The sequence below is a fragment of the Odocoileus virginianus genome, chromosome 30 (assembly GCF_023699985.2).
Source record: "Odocoileus virginianus isolate 20LAN1187 ecotype Illinois chromosome 30, Ovbor_1.2, whole genome shotgun sequence".
Classification (NCBI taxonomy): Eukaryota; Metazoa; Chordata; class Mammalia; order Artiodactyla; family Cervidae; genus Odocoileus; species Odocoileus virginianus.
In genome coordinates this window covers 32,999,848-33,020,978 of record NC_069703.1, presented here as the reverse complement: position 1 = coordinate 33,020,978, position 21,131 = coordinate 32,999,848, and the positions used below count along the sequence as shown (strand labels likewise).

Below are 21,131 nucleotides of genomic sequence, written 5' to 3'. Positions count from 1 at the left end.
CGGACCTTGCAATTGTTCAACCAAGCCAGAACTCCAAATCTTTTGTGCAAGTTCCCAGTGCTTTAAAACACTGTGAGGATAATCAGTGACATCTGGGGAGCACATGAGTGGAAGGTGCCCTGAACACACGTGAAGCTAAGACAAGACAACCCAGACTTCCACACCCCTTCCTTACTGTGGAGGAAAGGTCTCAACGGTGTGGGGAGGGGCAGTGATAGACAGCTTGGGAGGAGGGTCTGGGGATGCTGCTAACCATCCTACAGCAGAGACACATCCGGCCCCAAGTGCCAAGGGTGCCCAGGCTGAGAACCAGAAAACTAAGGCCGTGGCATCCGGTCCCATCACTTCATGGCAAATAGATGGGGAAACAGTGGAAACAGTGACAGATTTTTATTTTGGGGGGCTCCAAAATCACTGCAGATGGTGATTGCAGCCATGAAATTAAAAGACGCTTGCTCCTTGGAAGAAAAGTTATGACCAACCTAGACAGCAGATTAAAAAGCAGAGACATTACTTTTCAAACAAAGGTCCGTCTAGTCAAAGCTATGGTTTTTCCAGTAGTCATGTATGGATGTGAGAGTTGAACTGTAAAGAAAGCTGAGTGCTGAAGAATTGAAGCTTTTGAACTGTGGTGTTGGAAAAGACTCTTGAGAGTCCTTTGGACTGCAAGCAGATCCAACCAGTCCATCCTGAAGGAGATCAGTCCTGAATATTCATTGGAAGGACTGATGCTGAAGCTGAAACTCCAATACTTAGGCCACCTGATGAGAAGAACTGACTCATTTGAAAAGACCCTGATGCTGGGAAAGATTGAAGGTGGGAGGAGAAGCGGAAGACAGAGGATGAGATGGTTGGATGGCCTCATCACTGACTGGATGGATGTGAGTTTGAGTAAACTCCGGGAGTTGTTGATGGACAAGGAGGCCTGGTGTGCTGCAGTCCACGGGGTCGCAAAGAGTCAGACATGACTGAGCTACTGAACTGAACTGAAGAGTTGTTGGAGGGAAGGGTCTGCTCAAAGACTACATTTCCCAGCCTCCTTTGCATCCAGGTAGAATCATGTGACTAGTTCTCACCAATGGACTGTGAGTAGGAGTGATGAGTGTCGCTTCCAGGAAGAAGAGGTTAAAACGTGAGCCCCCCCACCCCTCCGCCTTGTCCTTCAGTGTGGTGGCCAGATGGAATTTAGACATTCTGGTTGAGATAGAACCTCTTGAATTTAGAGGAGGGCAGAGCCACATGGTGGAAAGAGCCTGGGTCCCAGGCACCTGACCAGAGGCACCCCCAGATGTTTGAGATAGAAATGAACTCATTGTGTTAAATTCCAGATTTCTCTTTAACAGAGGACAGGGTTATCTGGATGACTAGAAGTGGATTTGTCAGCTTAGATTTGTTCTTCCTCGCTGAGAAAATGTCTTACGTCACCCTTAGCCTCTAATTCCACGGGGGGATGGGTGGAGCTGGGACTTCTGCCTGGACTCCTGGCCTGGATTAGGACTGAGAGCCACCTACAGTTGGAATATTGGGGTGATGAGTGACCTGACAGTGCGTGTGGGGTCCAGCCTGGGTAAGGGAGGCCCTGGAGCAGTCTGAGCACCCTGATTCTTCTCGAAGCACACATGCATGAGCCACAGCCTGGCCTCGTGCAGGAGCTCCTGGTCCCTCGTGGGATCCTGAGAGCTCAGCGTGTTCAGCTCAGTGCCAGGACAGTACATTCAGATGTCAGGAATGGAACATCAGCGAGGTTAAAGAACTCCCGAGTTCATGGAAACGAGAACGCGATGGAACAGAGACGGGAACCCCTACCTCCCAGACCAGCGGCAGCCCATGCTTCTGAATCCCATCCCAAAGTTTAATAAACGATGTTGGTGCTTCACTTGTGTCCTTTGAGCATTTACTGTTCCTGCTCAGGCTTTGGGGCTTGTTCTCAGCCCTTCCTGGGGTGTGTTGGAAGGGCCAGGGTGTTCATTTTTTCAGGAACAGCTCTTAGCCAGTGAGAAAGGAGAGTTGAAGAATAAATACCCCAGCTCCCTCACTCCACAGCGAGATAACCCTGAGATGCAGCTCCCTTGCATCCTGGAGGCCCACAGTGGGACTGAGCCCTGGTTGCCCACGATGGTGACCTGCTTAACATGCATGCTTCCTTTCCCGGCTCACTTCCCCACTCTGTCTGGTGCGTCCTGGGTTCCTTTTCCTACCCCAGGGATTGAACCCGCATCTCTTGCGTCTCCTGCATTGGCAGGTGGTTTCTCTACCACTGCGCCACTCAGGAAGCCCCTTCACAAACTGTACTCAAATCCTTGCCTCTGGAGAACCCAACCTAAGACACAAAGTGTGGTTTGCACACCCCAGTGAGGCTTGTACATTGACTTTGGGTGGTACTGGTGAACTTTTAAAGATTGACTGCTTAAATGTGAATTTAAAGAAGTGTTTACGAAATGACAATAGAGATACAGCAAAAATTATGTAGACAGTATGAGAACAACAAATGACAACGCTGCACTGTACAGTTAAAGGTGAGGTGTCCGTCCTGGCCAGAATGTAGGCAAGTAGTTTACTATCCCAGCATCAGCTTGGCTGTGCCCTTTTTTGCCAGGACTGCTGGGAAACTTAAAGAGAACTCTTTTTCAGCTGCATTTTTAGTTTCTTTTTTCTGGTATTTTCATTCTTGAAGGATGCCTTGCTTCTAACATACAATTTCTTGCGGAGTTCATTTTTAACTAGTGTGTGTTATGAGTCATTAGTACCGGCTGCTTCAGAGCCTGGTTGGCAGGAGGTTGGAAATGCACTGTAAATAAAGGATGTCATTAAGTGTGGGAACTTTGGAATCAGACCCCAGCTCCGCAGCTTGGGGGACCTTGGGCACTCATGTCACTTCGTATACCCTTGGTTTCATCATCTATAAATGTGGATGGATGAAGGGGGCCTGCTTCTCAAAGATTAAATGAAATGAATCCACATAAGCACCAAGCTCAGAGACTGGCAGATAGTAAATAATCAGTGTTAACGGTTAGGACTGTCATCATTATCATCATGATCGAGTTTTTCATTCTGGTACCTGGGGGACTCTACCCCCAATATCAGGTGTAACCCTGAGTCTGTACCCGGCCTTGACAATCAGGAATGGAAAGATCACCATTACTGTCTAGGCCGAGGCTCTATGAGGGCAACCACTAACCTCTTGGCCTGGTACGGTGCCTGGCGCACACTCAATACTTGCTGAATGAACGGATAAGGGAGCAGCTACGATCAGCCATGGTGGGCAGCTCTTTGAGGGTACCACGCAGCCAGGGTATCCCGGGGCACTTGAAAGCCTTCCTGCTGAGGGCTTCGGGGCCCAGAGGCACTCTTCTTTAATCCTCATGGTGGTCCTGCAGTGGGCTGCCTCCCGGAGAGGCAGAGATGCAAAGGACTTTGTCCACAGTCACCCAGGTAATGAGTAGTGAAGACCCCAGGTCAGCGGCAGACCCCCTCTTCCTCCCCACCCACCCCCACCTGCGTGCGCTCCTGGGCCCCGAGTCCAGCTCTCCCCAGAGAAGTGAGCTTATTTCAGTCTCTTCCTCACTGACCACAAAGACTCAGTCCTGTCCTCAGAAATATTTGGAAAGTTTTATTTAAATGTTTTGTGTTCCCTTTTAACCAACACCAAAAAGAGAAAATTTTTTGGCTGTTTCGAACAGGAGCGTCCCTTCAGAGAGGAGCTGGCGTGTGTGTTTAGAGCCGGGAAGCATCCGCTTTGCCAGACTCCTCTTCCCAGCCTGGGTCACCCGGGGCTGGACGGCCAGTCCTCGGAGCCGACTTCCTGGGAGCCCCGGGGCGACCTTGGAGTGAGTGAGCAAACCTCCCTCCTGAGGAGGACCTGGTCTCCCCTGCAGTTAGGGACGGACTTGGGGAACGGGCCCAAGAGCCTGGTGGGTTCCAGAGGGATGGGGAACGGGGTGGGGGAGGGTCAGATCCAGAATGTTCCATAGAAGCTCTAGGGCCTCTGGGTCTGGAGAAATAGAGTTGCTAGAAAAATAAGAGGCTTTGAGAAGTTCTGCAGTCTATGCTCTCTGCCTGCCCAAGAGAAACCTACCCTGTTGGCCAAAGGGGGCAGCGGGTGGCGGGGGAGGCTGGAGGCCAGCAACTGATCTGGCTGCAGTGGAGGATTCCGGAGGGGAGCCAGGCAGGCGGCAGGCAGACTTTGGTTTCCTGGGTCCCCTTGCCGGCAGCGGCAGAGGCGGTGGGGGTCTCTGCCTCCCGCCTCTTTGAGGTGTGGGCTGCCAGGCCGTGGGCAGCACCGGCCATCGGTCACGGGCTGGTGGGTGCCCGGGCCCCGGGCCCTCAGAACAGGCTGCCCAGGGGCAGCAGGGCCAGCAGGAGCAGCAGGGGGCCTGGGGAGGGGCTGCTGGACGAGCTGGCTGAGGCACAGTGGTCGCGGTTGGCACCAATGCAGGCTGCGTAGGCCATCACATGGGGGATGTAGTTCTGCTCGTGGACGCCGTGCAGCAGGTGCGCCATGGGGCCCTTGGCAAAGACGGCTACATCCTCCCCGCCATGGGTCTCGTGGCGCAGGGGCACAGCGGACTGCGCCTGATAGTTGTTGTGAGCTGTGGGCCAGAAGAAACGCTTACTGAGCACCTGCCAGGGGGCCTGGCATGGTGCAGCAGCTTTTCCGTGCCCACTTCCGGACTGGCTCAAATGCCCTCCTCCCCCATTTTTTTTCGAGGTGGGGGGCCACTCTGTGCAGCACATTGGATCCTAGTTCCCCAACCAGGGATCAAACCCGTGCCACCTGCATCGAGAGCGTGGAGTCTTTAACGACTGGACCACTTGGGAAGTCCCGAATGCTCCCGTTTTATAGAAGAGGAAGCCGAGGCTCACTGAGGGAAAGTCATTTCCTACACTAGGCCACAGGACTCAAGCCTGAGTCTGTTCTGACACAGAAGTCTGCTCTCTCAACCTGCAGCTCTCATCTGGGCTGTCTGGATTAGAAGGGAAGAGACAACCCAGGAAAAGCCTCTGATCCTTGGCTGTGCCATTAGACCCCCAGGGGGGTGCTGGGGACATCATGAACAAATATTCAACAATATGGAATCAAATAAACAAACTGGGAAGGCGCGCACACACTGGAATACTATACAGCCAGTAAAAATGACAGTACAAAACAGCAAGCACCTGCATGTGCTAGGTACCACACTAAGCTCATCAGATCCAGCTATCCTTCAGACAACCTTGGGAGGTAGACCATTCTTCTGAAGGAAACTGAAAACGAGGAAGGTGAAGTTATATGCCCAAGGTCACAGAGTTGCTAGATTTGAGGAAGGGATTCAAACTGACATTGTTGTGACTCAAGTTCTGTCTATTCTGGGACACCTCGCTCCCAACCTTAACCAGAGGACCACACTGTTTCCGAGCTCATCCCTGAGGGGGTGCCCTGTCCCCTCCCAGCCCTGGGCCTTGCGTTCTCACCATAGTCCACCATGGAGACATTCTCTCGCTCACCACCCACCACCTTGTAGCCAGGCCCGTTGCCGTACAGGATGGCAGTGAAAGGCTTCTTGTCTGTGTCGCTCACCATGGGGGCCAGACCTGCACAAGAAGGCGTTGGTCCAGGGGTCATGTTGGAGCACCAGGAGTCCAGTCCCTAACCCCCAGCTAGGGTCCCTGCCCAAGGAAGCCACCTTCCAAGCCCAGTTTATTTCCAACCGACCGTCCCTCAGTTTTGATTGTGCCCGTGTCCTCCCATCTGTTGGTCCATCCTTCCATCCATCCCTCCATCCTCTTCTCTCCCCTGTCCATTAATCCAGCCTGCCTCTCACTCTTCTACCTATCCATCATCCCGGTGGCCACCCAGGCATCACTTCCCTCCACGCCCCCCACCCTCTATTCCCCCACCTGCCAGTAACTTCTCTTTCCTCCCCAATTCCGAGTCCCACACGTGCCAGGCCCTGGGCTTGCCAGCTCTCCTACCCTACCCCCGCCCCCCAGTGGAAGCCTACCTACCAAAGATAGAGTTGCCACGGGGGGTGTACCCGCCAAAGGTAAAGACGTGGGAGTGGTCAGCAGTGACAACGGTCAGCGTGTCTTCTACGGAGGTCATAGCACCCGCCTGCCCGATGGCCTGGTCCATCTCCACCGCCTCGTGCAGCGCCTGCTTGGCTTTGCCCTCGTGGTGCCCGTGGTCAATCCTGCCCCCTTGGGACACCAAGGCAAAGGCCTCTGGTCAGGGAGTGGGGAACGAGGTGTAATCCCCGATTCCCACCCCCCTGGGTTAACCGCCAGGTTAACCTTGATGGGAGCTCCCCTGGGCCAGGCACCATGCCGGGCATTTAAGACAGCTGTTCAACCTTCCCAGCAGCTCAGACAGTCAGCCGCTGGACCACAGGCCCACGTGTGGACAGTGCAAAGTCAGGTTTAAGGCAGATCCACCACCCCACGCTCCTCTCTGAGCTGCTTCTTTAGCTGCTTAGAGTCCCTGAAGACCTCGGAGAGTTAGGGAGAGGACCCAACATGCCTGAATACCTACTAGGTGCCAGACGGAACAAACTGACGTCTTGTTACCCATTCCCAACGTCTTGTTCCCCATTCCCAACAACTGGGCAGAGATGGGTACAATCAGCCCAGTTTACAGATGGAGCACCTGAGGCTGAGACTGGGGAACTGACGTGTCCAAGGTGAGATCTGCTGGGCTTTGAATTCACATGACCCACTCTAAAACCCCGTTTTTCCATCTTTGAATACATCCCCTCTGAGTATAAAGTGAAAGTGAAAGTCTCTCAGTCGTGTCAGACTCTTTGCAACCCCATGGACTATACAGTCCATGGAATTCTCCAGGCCAGAATACTGGAGTGGGTAGCCTTTCCCTTCTTCAGGGGATCTTCCCAACCCAGGGATCAAACCCAGGTCTCCTGCATTGCAAGCGGATTCTTTACCAGCTGAGCCCCCAGGGAAGCCCAAGAATACTGGAGTGGGTAGCCTATCCCTTCTCCAGCGGATCTTCCTGACCCAGGAATTGAACCGGGGTCTCCTGCATTGCAGGTGGATTCTTCACCAGCTGAGGTCTCAGGGAATTACTCCAAATTACCAAGTGTGAAGCACACTCTTAGAGGGGAAAATCCCTCGGGGCTTGGGCAGTACCCACAGCAGGCTTTCATAAAGGCCTGGAGAAGCCTGCACCCCATGCCACCTCCCCCCAGGTGAGCAGAGCAGGCCTGGCTTGGTTAAGCCTGGCTTGAAGATCACAGCTGAGACTGTGTGACTGCAGGGAGCGCCTCCCGTCTCTAAGAGGAAGACGATGCCTGGGTGGACACTCCCAACTCTGAGGGTCCGGAGCCTGGGTGCCTGGCCGCCCTGCCTTCCTGCTGGCCTGGGCCTCACCACACAGGCCTGGCCGGCTGGCAGGGCGGGTCCCTCCTTTGTTGTGGCTCTGGGAGCAGCTGGCCTGGCCGGCCCGGTCCTGGCCCTGCTCACAAAGAGGACCGCTCCCGGGGGAGCCCGTGCTCACCACCACTGGTTCCTGGCTGCTTCCTCAGCGTCAGAGGCCTGTTCGGGGCCAGGCCGAGGCCGCCGTGCTTGAGTGGGAACCCCGGGGTTTGGCAGGAAAGCAGCCAAGCTGGGCTGGCGGCCGCTGGCCTCTGGAAGGGGGACGGGCGCGAGCGTGTGTGTATGTGCGGTGGGAGGACGTGTGCAAGTATGTCCGTGTGTGTATGTGTGTGTCCAGGCAGAACATGAATAGTTGTTAGAACTTTGGAGGATTCCAGAGACTTTATCATTTCCTCTTACTTTCTATTGTGATCACCTTAGCTATTGGGCAATCATAATAATGATAATAATAGAAGCATTGAGGATTTATTCTCTGCTGGGCCCCCTTCCAAGTACATTATGTCTCTGGACACAATGGATGCTAATAGTCCTTCTTGGAGAAGGGGACTATTTTGGGCCTCATTTTTACAGCAATGCACAGGTAAAAGTCACAAGAGTCAGTGGTGGCAGCACTCGGACAATGAGTCCGGGCCTCACGACAGTGCTGGGAAACCCCAGGAGTCTTGGCAGACAGCACAGCTGCCTCCCGAAGCGTCTGGCCCTCCCAGCCCTAGGGACCCCAGGATATACCCAGGGGCTGCCCTGGGCCTTCTCCTCTCTGGCCTTGGCCCCATATGGGCCTAATAACAGCAGCGGCCCAGTGTCCAGCTGCGAGGGCATCCACAGACCAATGGGCATCTGGTCGACCCTGGGCCGGTGTCCTTGGGCCCAGCCCAAGCCAGGCAGCTGGTCAGGGCACCTCTGACTATGGGGGCTTGCAGACTTGTCTTTGGGGAGGAGTGAAGCTGTGGGGGCTGCACACCCCTCCAGAGACAGGCTCTGGGGAGGAATTTCCAAAAGGAAGAAAACTGCCTCCTCTCTCAGGAAGCCCTCCTGGACTGGTAAGCCAGATGAGCCATCTCCACACCCAAAGAAGAACTTGTTGGGCTGGGAGCTTCAGCACCGCCCCTTCTCTCCAACTCTCTCATTTATGACCCATCCTCCCCAAAGGAATCTCTCTGCTCATCCCCAAATGGGACAGTCCTCTCTGAGAGCTGACCACCTGACCCCTAAACCCACTTAGAAACTCCCAGGGAAGTGGCCTTGCAGCTAGGCTTGGGCCCCTTACCTTCCACCAGCAGGAAGAAGCCTTTGGGGTTCTTGTTCAGGATCTTGATGGCCATCTCTACCATCTCGGAGAGTGAAGGGTCAGTCACGTTGTTCCTGTTGAGTTCATACTGCATGTCCCCCGGCTCAAAGAGACCTGAGAAGGAGCCAGGAGGGTGTGGGTGTCTCGGGGAGCAGAGGTTTCTCATGCACAACTTCGGGGTAAAGGGCGGTGGGGGGGCGGAAGCAGCTCTGGGGGTCTCTTGCAGCCTGACTTGTGCCAGGTGCTCTGGGAGGGCTGCCTCCGTTCATCTTCTCAGCCTCGCCTTGGTGGCGGGGTGGGGCAGGGGCACTGTGTCCATTTCACAGAGGAGGAGACAGGCTCAGGTGTTCTGTAACTCGCTACTTTCAGCTGCTAATGGGAGACCTGGGATTCCAGTCCATCAGCCCACTCCTAGCCCAGAGGGCCCTGGACAAGCCAGAGGACTGTGTCCCGACCTCAACGAGACAGCCTGGGTGTGTGTTTACATGTCAGGTTTGAAGGGCTCAGTGCTTATACAGTGAAACAAAAGACGGTTTAGGGCCACTGTCTCTGCTGTTCCCTGAGTGTGGTTTTTTCCCTCGTGAAACAAGGAGAGAGATCCATGCCTTGCTCACATCACAAGGTTCCGCATGTACTGGTTTGCTGTTTTCCAGTCCTGGATGTGCTTCCAGAACACCTTGCCCTCCCACGCGTGGGCGCGGCCTAACAGGAGCTCCAAGGAACAGACTGCTTACTCTGGGCCACGTGCTGTCCTGTGTGCTTTGGAAGCAGCCGGGCCCAGCCTCTGAGATGTCGCCGAGCAGCCCTTCCTCCTGGAATTCACGCTCTCAGGCCCTACCTCACTGACTGGGGCCGGCCTGTGTATCCAACAGAATGCCGTGCAGACGACAGCGTGTGACTTCCAGGCCCGAGTATAAGACGCTGCAGCTTTGCCTTGCAAACTCCTACTTTCTGGGGAAAGCCAGTCGCCACATCGTGAGGACACTCAAGCAACTCAGTGGAGAGATTCACACGGTGAGAAGCTGAGGCCTCCGGCCAACAGCCCGCACTGACTTATTAGCCATGTGAGTGAGCCACCCTGGAAGCCCCAGCCCCAGTCAAGCCTTCAGAGGACCGCAACCTCCTGAGACCTAGCTAAACCACTCCCGGATTCCTGACCCAAAGAAACTGTGAAAGAGTAAATGTTTGCTCTCGTTTTAAACTGTAAAGTTCTGGGATCATCTGTTATGCAGCCACAGAGATAACTTATACATTAGCTCATTTAATCCTCATGTCACCTGAGGCAGGCCTGATCACTGTACCCACTGTATAGAGGATTCATTATCCTCATTTTATAGAAAACGGAGGCACAGAAAAGAGAAATCACTTGCCCAGGATTGCACAGCTCATGAGTGGTAGGAACTGGATTTGAACCCAGCAACCTGGCTCTAGACCCGTAAATGGAATGTTCATGCTACATGGGTACAGGCATAATTCTCTACAGGCAGTGTGGGGTATGGGGTGTGCGCTGTGTGGCCCAGGCAAGCAGAGAGCTGTGTGCGTCTGAGCGATCCTCCAGGTGCCCTGCTGTAAGCCCAGAATCTCTGAGGCCATGCCCAGACCCCAGGGGCCATGTTCCTTGAGAAAGGCTTGCAGGGGGCTTTGCCACCAGCTGCTTGGCCCAACAGCCAGGAGGGAAAGGGGACCCAGATGTCTGCAGTGGTACTCAGGGTCTCATTCCACCTCACCTGGAGCCGCCTTGGGTCCCACACCTGTTACCCAGTCCCTGGGTCCCCTGGCCCCACAGCCATGGATGTGTTTAAGTCCCAGCACCAGCTAGGGTTCAGACTCACCTGGGCCATGTGACCTGCCAGAGGTCATCTTCCTTCTCTGAGCTCTGTTTCCCTTTGTGCTCAATGGAGCTGTTTGCCCCGCACGGCCAGCAAGTTTCAGGTCTAGTTCTATGAACCAGAACCCCTCCCTCACCCCTCCCACATCCTGGAGCCTGGGGACAGAGGTCCCCAAGTTGGGGTGGGGGCGGCTTGGGCCTCCTCTCCCAGCACTGGTTCACAGAGCCCTGGCCCCAGGGCACCCAGCTGGATATGCACTCCACCCCCTCCACTTACCCAAGAGGTAGTCCACGGTGTGGGGGTCAAGGGCCAGGAGATCAGTGCGGTTCCAGACGTAGTGAGAGTGCTAGAAGGAAGGGCCAGGGTGAGTCATGCTGGGACCGGGGGAGTCAGCTGGTCTCAGCGTCTGGGGCACGTGTGTGTGTCCTTCAGTCATTTAACAGTCCCTCTCTGAGGACCTACCATCCCTGCCTTCAAGAAATGGCAAATAAACAGGTAATTTTAATGCAAGGTGATGAGAATTCTGAGACCAGGGGCCCTGTGAACCTAGAGACAAGATCAGGGAGGGCTTCCTGGTGGAGGTGAGGTCCTCATCCGGACGTGGAAGACAAAGAAAGAACTGAACAACCTGGAGTCAGGGAACAGCGTTCCGAGCGGGGGGGGGGCGCGCTGTAGGGCAAAGAAGAGGAAGGCACAGATCACCGAGGGCCTTGAGTACTCACTGAGAGGTATGGGCTGTGTGTGTTCTCAGAGCCAGAAGGAAGGAAGTCTGCCCTGGGGACCCCAGCTAAGGGGGGAAATAAAGGAAGGACAGCTTTCCCAGGGCACAGAGGCCATGGGAAGGGACTGGCCAGCTTGCCTGGAGAGGGTGCCTTTCAGGCCTGGACTGGGGGGTGGGGTCCTGAACTACCAGGAACCATCTGTGTGTCCTTAGGAGAGCTCCTCACCTTCTCTGGGTGATGGCATTGGGATCAGAGGTTTTTCAAACCTCCGGGGCTGCTCTGGGGAGGAAGGTGGGAAGGCTAAGAAAGTGGGGTTCCCCTGCTATCCCTCACTTCATGCCTGGGGGGCCAAGCTCTGGTCCCATGTTCCAGGTAGAGAAACCAAGGCTGGGAATGGCGGTGCCTCTCAGGCTTGGGCCGGGGAGGGGCTCTGGTCTACCCAGAGATGACTCAGAAGGCACGGGAAGAGTTCAAAGCAGCTAGGTCCTGCCCCCACCCACCCGGGGGGCCATTCCCCGTCCCTGCCCCCACCTCAGTCTTGGCCTAGCCCCATCCCACAAGGCCTCCCCAGGGGCCAGGCCTGGAAGCCTCCGAAACCCAACCCCAGAGTGACATCAAAGCGGCTGCCAGGCTGCTCCCCACTGTCTTCAGCTCCGACCACAGTCATTTCCAGACCCCAGCTGCCCCAGGCCCCGGGGCCGGCAGATGGATTTCACGGGCCGGAGCTCTTCCCGGGAGCCAGTGCCCAGGTCTTCCCACGCTTCGGCTTCCCATCCCCGGCCAGCACGTGCCCTGACCCCGGCCCCTCCCTGCCACCGCGGCCTGCGAGATTCCCCCAACTGTGGGCCTCCTCCCCCCCACCCCCCTTTCGGGGCTTCTCAGCCCCTCCCTTGTGGTCTGTCCCCTCTGGGTTCCCGTAGGTCCTGGGCATCTCGCCATCCAAGCACAGTGTTCCACGTCTCCTTGACCATCTGATTCATCCTTTGGACCGCAGGCCTCGCCAGGGGCCCCGCACGCAGTAGGGGTACAGGTGGGCGCATGGCCATGCAGGTCACTCCTTGGCCCACCCTCTTCCTCACTGCCTGAAGGAAGGAATCAATGGGCACCTACTATGTGAACTTCCTGGTGGCTAAATGGTAAAGCGTCTGCCTGCAGTGCTGGAGACCCAGGTTCGATCCCTGGGTCAGAAAGATCCCCTGGAGAAGAAAATGGCACCCCACTCCAGGACTCTTGCCTGGAAAATCCCATGGATGGAGGAACCTGGTAGGCTACAATCCATGGGGTCGCAAAGAGTCAGACACGACTGAGCGACTTCACTTTCACTTTTCATGTGACATTCAGATACCTTTGACTCTGAGGTCCTTTGGTAAGGTCCTCTGGGCCTGAGCTAAGAATTACAAACCCATTCTACAGAAATGAACAGATGCAGAGAAGGATTCCCCCCAGCACCTCCCCGCCCAGTCGTCAGGCAACTGGACAGGCTACCTTGTGTTTCGGCTTGAAGCTCTTCCAGATGTCGATGAGGTCCAGGCCGTCCAGCCTCGTGCCTCTGGCCTTCTCGTCCAGCTCATACTCCACATCGGTTCTGTTCTTGGGGAACATGTACTTCCGGCCGCCCCCCATGATCACCTAAAGGGGACACAGCCGTCAGTACCCCAGGGGTGCCATGCTGTCTGGAGGTTCCCAGAGGCCCGGCTGGAGAGCTGGGCTCCGCGGGGGACGGACGGAGTGGACGCTTCTCCAGCGTGGTGAGTCTTGGCTCCAGTGCGCGCCACCTTCCCTGAGCCTCTGCTCCATCGACTCAGCCAGGAATGGAATCACGAGTCTACTGGGATTGTGGTTTGGGCTTCGGAGTGCAATACTGGCGCTAACCTCCCTTACCTGGCTTTCCAGAAGCCCAATACCAACTTCCGCTGGTGTGAGAGCAGCAGCATCTTACAGCATGTGTGTCGGGCACTAAGGCCTTGAGATTGCTGTTGTTTAGTCGCTCAGTCGTGTCCCACACGTGTGACCCCACGGACTGTAGCCCACCAGGCTCCTCTGTCCACGGGATTCTCCAGGCAAGAATACTGGAGTGGGTTGCTCATTTCCTTCTCCAGGGGATCTTCCCGACCCAGGGATCGAACCCAAGTCTGCTGCATTGGCAGGAGGATTCTTTACCCCTGAGCCACTGGGAAGCCCTAACAGACTTGAGATACCTGATCTTGTTCAACGTCACACAAGGCTGCAAGGCTACCCATGTCACCTCTCTTCCAAACAAATGGGTGCAGAAATATGATTTCTTTCCCCTAAGGCCACGTAGCCAGCGAGGGTACAGAGCCAGGATGTGAACCCAAGGCGCCTCCAGCTCCTGCTGTGTCCATGGAGCGGAGGATGGGGACTCCGACCGAGAGCTGCCTCCTCGCCGCCCCCGCCCCCCCCCCCGCCCCCGGAGGCGAGAAGCCTCTGCCAGGGAGGTCTTGGGGCAGCCCAGCTGGGAGCCTGGCAAACAGCGGGCCAGCGCCCACGTCTGTGTAGTCACCGCCAGGCTAATTTTACCCACTGCGCTGACCCACGCGGGCAGACGGACGCGGGGCTGTTTGTTTTTCTTGGGAGACCATGTTTGAAGTCCTGACTATTTTTAAAATGGGGGCCAAGGGCATAACAGCCGCCGCCCGCGGTGACCACCACCCCGGTGTCCTCCTGTTACCGTGGGCGTCAGCCCAGGCCACTGCCCCTGGCTGACACCTCGGGAGCGCAGAGTCCAGTGACGGCCGGCCTTGGACCCGCCGTCCCCGGGGATGGCATTTCACAGGCGCCCTCCTCAGAACCCAGGTTCCACCGGGTGGACAGGGAGCCAGGAGTCCAGGGTACAGGTGGCAGATACAGGGCCATCCCGGATCCCGGGGAACCAGAAAGGCCTTTGAAGTCAGACTGGGGTTGGAATCCTGACTCTGCTGTATCTTGACCAAGGTCCGGGCGCTTAAGCTCTCTGTGGCTCCGGGTGTCCATCTATTAAATGGAATGGACAGCGCACGCACAGGACTGTCCCAGGAGGAAACGCAGTGACGAGCAGTCCAGTCCCGGCCGCCCCCCCGGGGGCTGGCTTCCCCTGCAAGGCATTCTCACGGCCAGCAGCAGTGGAGCTCAGGATGGCTCCGTGAAGGCAAGCTCCTCACAGCCAGCTCCAGCCGGGTGCTCTGCGGGGCGGGGCAGGCTTGGGACAGAAAGGAGAAGGGGACCCCGGGTCACTGGCTCCCTGCCCCCCTCCAAACCGTTCCCACAGAACCTGACCCCTTGGCATTTTCAGAATGGAAAATGAAGCCCCCAATCTTCTTGCCTGGAGCCTCGTCATTTCCAGCCCCAACAGGGACTTCACACACTCATTAAACTCCCAAATAACAGACTTGCTGTTTGGCTTTGGGGTTTGGGTTTGTGTCTTTCATTTTTCTTTTTCTTTCTTTCCTTTTTTTTTTAGTAAAAGATATTTATTTTCAGGGCGGACACCAGCATTTTTGTTTCATGTGCAGCCTGAGGGGGCTTTGTGGTGGGGGGCTCTGTGGTGGGGTGGCGACTGAGGAGCAGAGAAGGACAGGGGGAGCTGAGGGAGGAGATGGGGGGCGGGGCGGGACTCCCAGCGGCCGCACCCCCTCACTCAGGTCGGGATGCAACCCCCCGCCCCTGCAATCTCCCCCCGCCTCTGCCAGCAAAGCCTTCCTTTAAGCTCCTGTCCCCTTCTCAGGCAGTTGCCGCCAAATCCCTCTCAAGGGCAGTCCCGTAATTACACCCTGCACTTGTACAACAAATGTTCTCACATCCACGACCTCATCTCGGCCTCCAGCAGCCCCAGGAGGCGGGGAGGGGCCGGGGCGGGGGCACCCTGCTCTTGCTGCACAGGTGGGGACACTGAGGCTCGGGGGGGGGGCGGAGAAGCCTGTCGGGTGCCCGCAAAGTCGGAAGGGTGCTTTGCCTGAGACACTAGCTAGCTAGGAGCCGGTCACCAGGACTACACGTCCCGAGAAGGGCAGCTTAATCCACGGCTCGGAAAAGAGAAACGAGAGGTTGGAAGAGGGGCAGGTGGCACTTGGAAACTGGGGGCGTGGCATGGGGGGGGGTCTGGGAGCCAGGGAGTTAGTCTGGTGGGGGTAGAATCAGACAGAGTGGGAGGGGCCTGGGGGCTCTCTCTGAGCCTCCCTGAACCCCCATTCTAAGCTCAGGGGCCGAGGCCCCCTCGCCTCCTCACCGGCACCCCCACGGGAGGTAACAAGACCTTGAAAAGGGAACAAGCCAGAGGGTCTCATTTAAGAAACAGAAGGTGTGGACCCATCTGAGGGTCAGGCGGATGATACTGGGGCGCGTGTGTGCGAAGTGCTCCATACGTCAGAGCTTGTGTTTCAGGACAGGGACACCTAGCTGCTTCTGCGTAAATGCCACCACCTTCTGAACACTCACGAGGCATCAGGCCCAGTGCCAAACTGTTACAGGGGTTATTTTATCTAGATCTGGCAATGGGCTTATAAGGTAGGTACATTTCACAAAAGGGCTGTAGAAGGGAAGGCTCAGAGAAGTTAAGCAACTGACCTAAGGTCACACAGCTAGCAAACAGCAGGCCAAGGACGTGACCCCAAGTTTCAGAGTAAGAGCCCGTGCCAACCACGGCTTGCACATCGCCTTTTCTCTGGGCACGCTGCCTGAGTGCACGGGGCTCACGGCTGTCCGTGCATGTGGGAACGTACGGGGCAGGTACCGGGCCACCCCCACGCTCCAGGGCAGCGCCAGTTCCCAATGGACAGAATAATCCCTGGGCGCCTGACTCTCGGGGCACGGTGGCGGCCACATCAGGGTTCATCCCTCAGGCCCACCGCGGTGAAATCACACAGTGCCTCCCTGCCCCAACCGCAAATCCCCTAATGGGCCGGGAGCCCTCCCAGGTGAATGCAGAGCCCGCTCAAGCCGCTTCTTCAGGCCAGTCTGGGCCTGAGGCCTGAGGCCCACCAGGGGCCCCGCCTCGCCCGCCCTGCCCCGGCTGGGCCCTGCCCCGCCCCGGCTGTGCCCTGCCCCGCTGTGCCCTGCCCTGCACTTGCCTCGATGTCCTTGACGTTGTGCATGAGCTGGTAGGCGATGTCCTTGCAGCCCTGGCTTAGGGCCTCCGGGGGCATCTCATTGTCCGAGTACCAGTCCCGGTCAGCGGAGTGGGCGTAGGAGGCGCTGGGGGTGGCGTGGTTCACTCGCGTGGTGGTCACGATGCCCACGGATTTCCCTGAGGGGTGGGGGAGGAGAGGTCGGGTTCATCTGGACTTCGGGCTGTCCAAGCCAGTTCTCTTCTCTTTCCCTCTCTTAGCTAAAGATGGGCCAGTTCCACTGCCAGCCTGGGCCCCAGGCTCCCCATCGGTACCAAAGGCAGGCTTATGTGTGTGCTCGGTCACTCGACTCTTTCTGACCTCATGGACTGTAGCCCACCAGGCCCCTCTGTAATACTGGAGTGGGTTGCCGTGCCCTCCTCCAGGGGATCTTCCTGACCCAAGGATCGAACCCAAGTCTCCTGCATGTTCTGCGCTGAGCCACGTGGAAAGGCAGGGTGGGTGGCTTCCAAACAGCCAGACAGCTCAGACCCTCTGCCTCTGTGACCCTCCCCACTCCCGAGGGCCCTTGAAACATAAGCACCTAGGCGGGAGCCCTCCTCTCCATCAAGGACCCCACCACGCCCCACCCCTGCAGGAAGTCCACGGCTGCCCTGCAAGAACTCAGGGGTCCCTCCGAAGGGCTCTCAGATGGAGTGTGGCTCTGTCACCAACATCAGCCGGACTCACACCATGACTCCAGGGATGTCGGGGGAACATCCCGGTGCCTCCCAGTTCCAAGGAGGAAAGGAACGGGGGTAGACAGCTACTGGACTCCCACGACACCAGCGCTGGGCTAGATCCCTCACCTTCCTCACGCTGAACCTGTGAGGGGCTATGTTTTCAAGAACATTTTATAGTCAAACAAACAGACTCCGGGAAATGAGCTGGGGGCAAACCCACACTGAGTAGCCGTGAGACTTCGCTCTCACGGAAGAAAGTCCCTGAAGAGTTCGCAGAGTCCCAGAACATCAGAGCTGGAAGGGCCCTGGCGAGCCTCTTTTTCTGCTCTCTCCCCATTGTACAGTTGGGAAGACTGAGGCCCAGACAGGTCACAGAGCCGGGCCCCGTTCCCCACGGCTCGCCCCACTCACCTGCGTCCTTGGCCCAGCGCAGGATGGAGGTGACCTCGTTGCCCTGCGTGGTGTTGCACTGGGAGCGCTGGGTCGCTGCGCTCACCCCCACGGTGCCCTCATTGGCCTTCACCCCACACAAGTAGGCGGTGGCGGTGCCTGCGCTATCGGGGACCTGGGCGTTGGTGTTGTATGTCTGCAGGTGGAAAAGGAGGGTCAGGAGATGGCCCAGCCTTGGCCCACCCTGTTGCCCCAGCACCCCCACTCACAGCCCGAGGCCTGGGCATGAGGGAGACAGAGGCCTCCTGCGGTCTTGGCTGAGCCCTGCTGCCCACCGAGGTCTCCCCACCCCTAAAGCCACCGGATCCCCTAGCTGCCTGCCTCCTGCCCACCCCCATACCCTGGCAGCCAGGATAGCAGGAAGGGGCAGGAACGCAGTGTTCTAGCACATGGGGACTCGTTGGGCAGAGGGGTGAGACCTGGGTCAGCTGTCTCTAGGTCTGGAGGTCCCGGAGCCGGCAAAGGGTGGAGGAGGCAGGTGAGTGTGGAGAAGGGAGCGGGTTCTTGAGGGAGGCAGGGAGGCTGGGGAAGGGGAGGGAAAACGAGAGCGGGGCAGGATCTCGGAGGAGGAAACGGGGACCCCCTTATTCAGACTTCCCTGGGGGCTCAGACGGTACAGCGTCTACCTGCAATGCAGGAGACCCGGGTTCAACCCCGGGGTCGGGAAGATCTCCTGGAGAAGGAAATGGCAACCCCCTCCAGTGTTCTTGCCAGGAGAACCCCATGGACGGAGGAGCCTGGTAGGCTACAGTCCATGGGGCCGCAAAGAGTCGGACATGACTGAGCGACTTCACTTTCCTTTCCTTTTATTCAGACCACTGGTGGGGACCCTGAAACTACCTGCCCACAGCGTCTTGAGGACCACCGCCACTACCAACAACAACCCCCGTGACAGAGCTACCAGCTTCCATCTGAGCCGCCTTGGGAGAAATGAATGTCACAGAGCCCGTGCAAAGAGCACACACTGTGATTCCATTCTCATCAAGTGCAAAAGCAGGAACAGCTAATCTGTGGCATCAAAAGTCAGGAAGCAAGAACTGGAGGGGACTGCGGGGTGGGAGCCCCGGCTGCCATCACGTTCAGTTTCTCAACCCCAGTGCTAGCAGCCACACAGACACGTGGAAAGTTGGTGAAAAATTCACCCCGCACACGTGTGCCCTTCTCTCTACGCTTGTTGTGCATCAGTAGATTTTAAAACCAGTGAGCTGAAATCCCCCAAATCTTAGGAAGCAGTGACCACTGTCCTTTCTTCATGGCGGGGCCACGGAGTCCCCGGGAGGGCCGACCGCCTCATCGGTGGGCTTGAGGGGCCTAGCAGGAGCCACGACCCTGCCCTCTCTTCCCTCGTGGCTCAGAGGGTAAAGCGTCTGCCTGCAATGCGGGAGACCAGGGTTCGATCCCTGGGGGGGGAAGGTCCCCTGGAGAAGGAAAGGGCACCCCACTCCGGTACTCTCGCCTGGAGAATCCCATGGGTGGAGGAGCTTAGTTGGCTACAGTCCACGGGGTCGCAAAGAGTCGGACACGGCTGGGCGACTTCCCTTCACCTCCTCCTGGGAGGGGGAGGCTCGGGGTGGGAGCTTACCTTGGAGAGGGCCACATAGGGAAACTTGTCCATCTCCAGCCTGGTCTCCTCCCCGGGGTTGTGGTGGAGCTGACCCTTGAGAATGCGGGCGGCTGTCACCGTGGAAACGCCCATGCCTGTGGTGGAGGTCGGGGAGCGGCGGGGGGGAGCTCAGGTTTTCGGGCTCCCAGCCTCGTCAATCAGGCCTCTCAGGCCCCCACAGCTCCCCAGCCTGGGGCCGAGGCAGGTTCGGCAGGGGGCACCAGACCTTCCCTGGTTGGGCGGGGGGGCACTTCCTCCTTCTGTCCCTAGACCCTCAGGGTCCACAGCCTGGCCCCACCCCCCCATCCCCGGCAACATGCCCCCAGAGGCCAAGCCTCTGTAACACAGCCCCCTTCACCTCTGCCTGGCCCCCCGGACCCCCCACCCAGGCCTCACCATCTCCCAGGAACATGATGACATTCTTAGCCACGTTGGTGTTGAGAGTCTGAAGCCTCAGGGCATTTTTCAGGGTCTGCTGAGCTTGTTCTCGCCAGTACTTGGGATCTTTCTCTTTCTCTGCAGAGACAGAGAGGCAGAGTTATTCAGCGGGAGCGGGGCAGCTCCCCCAGCCCCAGCCATTACAGACCCCAACTTATCATGATGGCAAGGCTGCCTGCAGTCAGCAGAGCAAGCAGTCCTTGCTCCATCCCAGACAGCCATCCTGAGGTCTGCCAGCCTCTGCCAAGCCAAACAAGCCTGAGGACTCTGGGTCTTCTCCCCACACCCGAGAGCGGAGGAACCAAGGCTCAGAGACGCCAAGCGACTCGCCCAAGGCCACACAGCTCTGGTGGACACTGGCAGAGCTGGGCTTCACTCCAAAGCCCATGCTCTTTCTTTCCACCCAGTGGAGACACATTGTGCTCAGGCAGCAAATGAACAGCGCGAGCACAATCAGGAGGGTAATGTTTAACCTATTCAAGAGAACAAGCTACCTCCAACGGCAGGAACCCCCAGATGTATCCCAGCCATCAATTATAAACTCCGCTTGGCTTATTCATTAAAGTAGGCTCAGCAGGAACCTGACTCAGCAACAGCTATTTAGCAGGGCTGGAAAGCAAGGCTTGCCTTTTTGTTTACTGTATCAAACTTAAAGGAGTCATATACCTCACTCCTGTGAGTGTAAATTGGCCAAGAAGGTGCTCTGTGTCCCTAATTCCTGGGAAAACCAGGAATGCCTGCTTCTCTGTCTGTCTCTCTCCACCCCCACCACCCCCACCATGTCCATGGCTTGAGTCATCAATTTTCCAGTGGAAAGAACACTCTAGGGCTTGACAGTCCTCGCAGAACAGCTGCTGTGCGGAGCAGCTGAGCTCCCGGGTCCTCAGTCTCCTCCCCGTCAGATGCGGGTGTTTGCACCTTCAGGATTAGATAAGGCAGCACACGGCCCTACAGGAGAGGACCAACACCGCACTCCCAACATCTCCACGCCAGACCCGGACTCCCCTTTTCCTCCAAGCAGATCCCCGTCCACGGGGGTCAGGGCCCTCCCACCACCTGCTGCTTTCTCCTCTGTGCTCGGGCCCCTCCAAACCCGCCCATCACAACACGGAAGCCTCGAGAAGGGCCCTCCTCGGGGACACTCTCTCTTAATGGCCCCCATTGCCGGGAGGGACGGCGGAGGCCAGGAGAGGTGGGAGGGTCGTGTCCAAGGTCACGTTACACATTCACGACTGAAGACACAGGCCTCACCCCATGGCCCAGCCCAGGCCCAGGCTCGCAGTGTGGGTAAGGAGCACAGCTTTCCTTTTGCATGGCCGTGCTGGGTCTCTGCTGCTGCACGCGGGCTTTCTCCAGTTGCAGAGCACTTCTCGGTGGAAGAGAAGCATGTGGAATCCTCCTGCATGGGACCGAACCCACAACCCCCGGGCCTGAACCCATGACCCCCGCACTGGCAGGGTTCTCAACCACTGGACCACCAGGGACGTCCCCACAGCACTCCCTTCTTAGGCACGGTGCCCAGCTTTGTGCCAAGAGCCTTCCCCTCCCCAGCAGCCTGACGGAGTGGCTACCATTACTTCCTCCACATTACGGAATGGGGAAACTGAACACCCTGAGATTTGAGCCGCAGAGGAAGCAGGAAACGCACACTACT

The 21,131-nt window shown here is 57.3% G+C and overlaps 1 protein-coding gene across 6 annotated transcripts in view; it reads right to left on the bottom strand.

The window, feature by feature from the left end:
* Positions 1-3,599: 3,599 nt before the first annotated feature.
* Positions 3,600-21,131, bottom strand: part of ALPL (alkaline phosphatase, biomineralization associated) — a 67,358-nt gene continuing 49,826 nt past the window's right edge. For all 6 annotated transcript variants that reach the window (XM_070458873.1, XM_020874521.2, XM_020874524.2 and 3 more), the window contains 10 exons: positions 19,436-19,555; positions 19,019-19,134; positions 17,398-17,572; positions 16,268-16,443; positions 12,690-12,833; positions 10,759-10,828; positions 8,633-8,767; positions 5,986-6,177; positions 5,452-5,571; positions 3,600-4,589 (listed from right to left, as the gene is read on the bottom strand). In XM_070458873.1, coding sequence (XP_070314974.1) covers positions 4,324-4,589; positions 5,452-5,571; positions 5,986-6,177; positions 8,633-8,767; positions 10,759-10,828; positions 12,690-12,833; positions 16,268-16,443; positions 17,398-17,572; positions 19,019-19,134; positions 19,436-19,555 — 1,514 coding nt within the window. In that variant the 3' untranslated portion in view covers positions 3,600-4,323. The remainder of the gene's footprint in view (positions 4,590-5,451; positions 5,572-5,985; positions 6,178-8,632; positions 8,768-10,758; positions 10,829-12,689; positions 12,834-16,267; positions 16,444-17,397; positions 17,573-19,018; positions 19,135-19,435; positions 19,556-21,131) is intronic.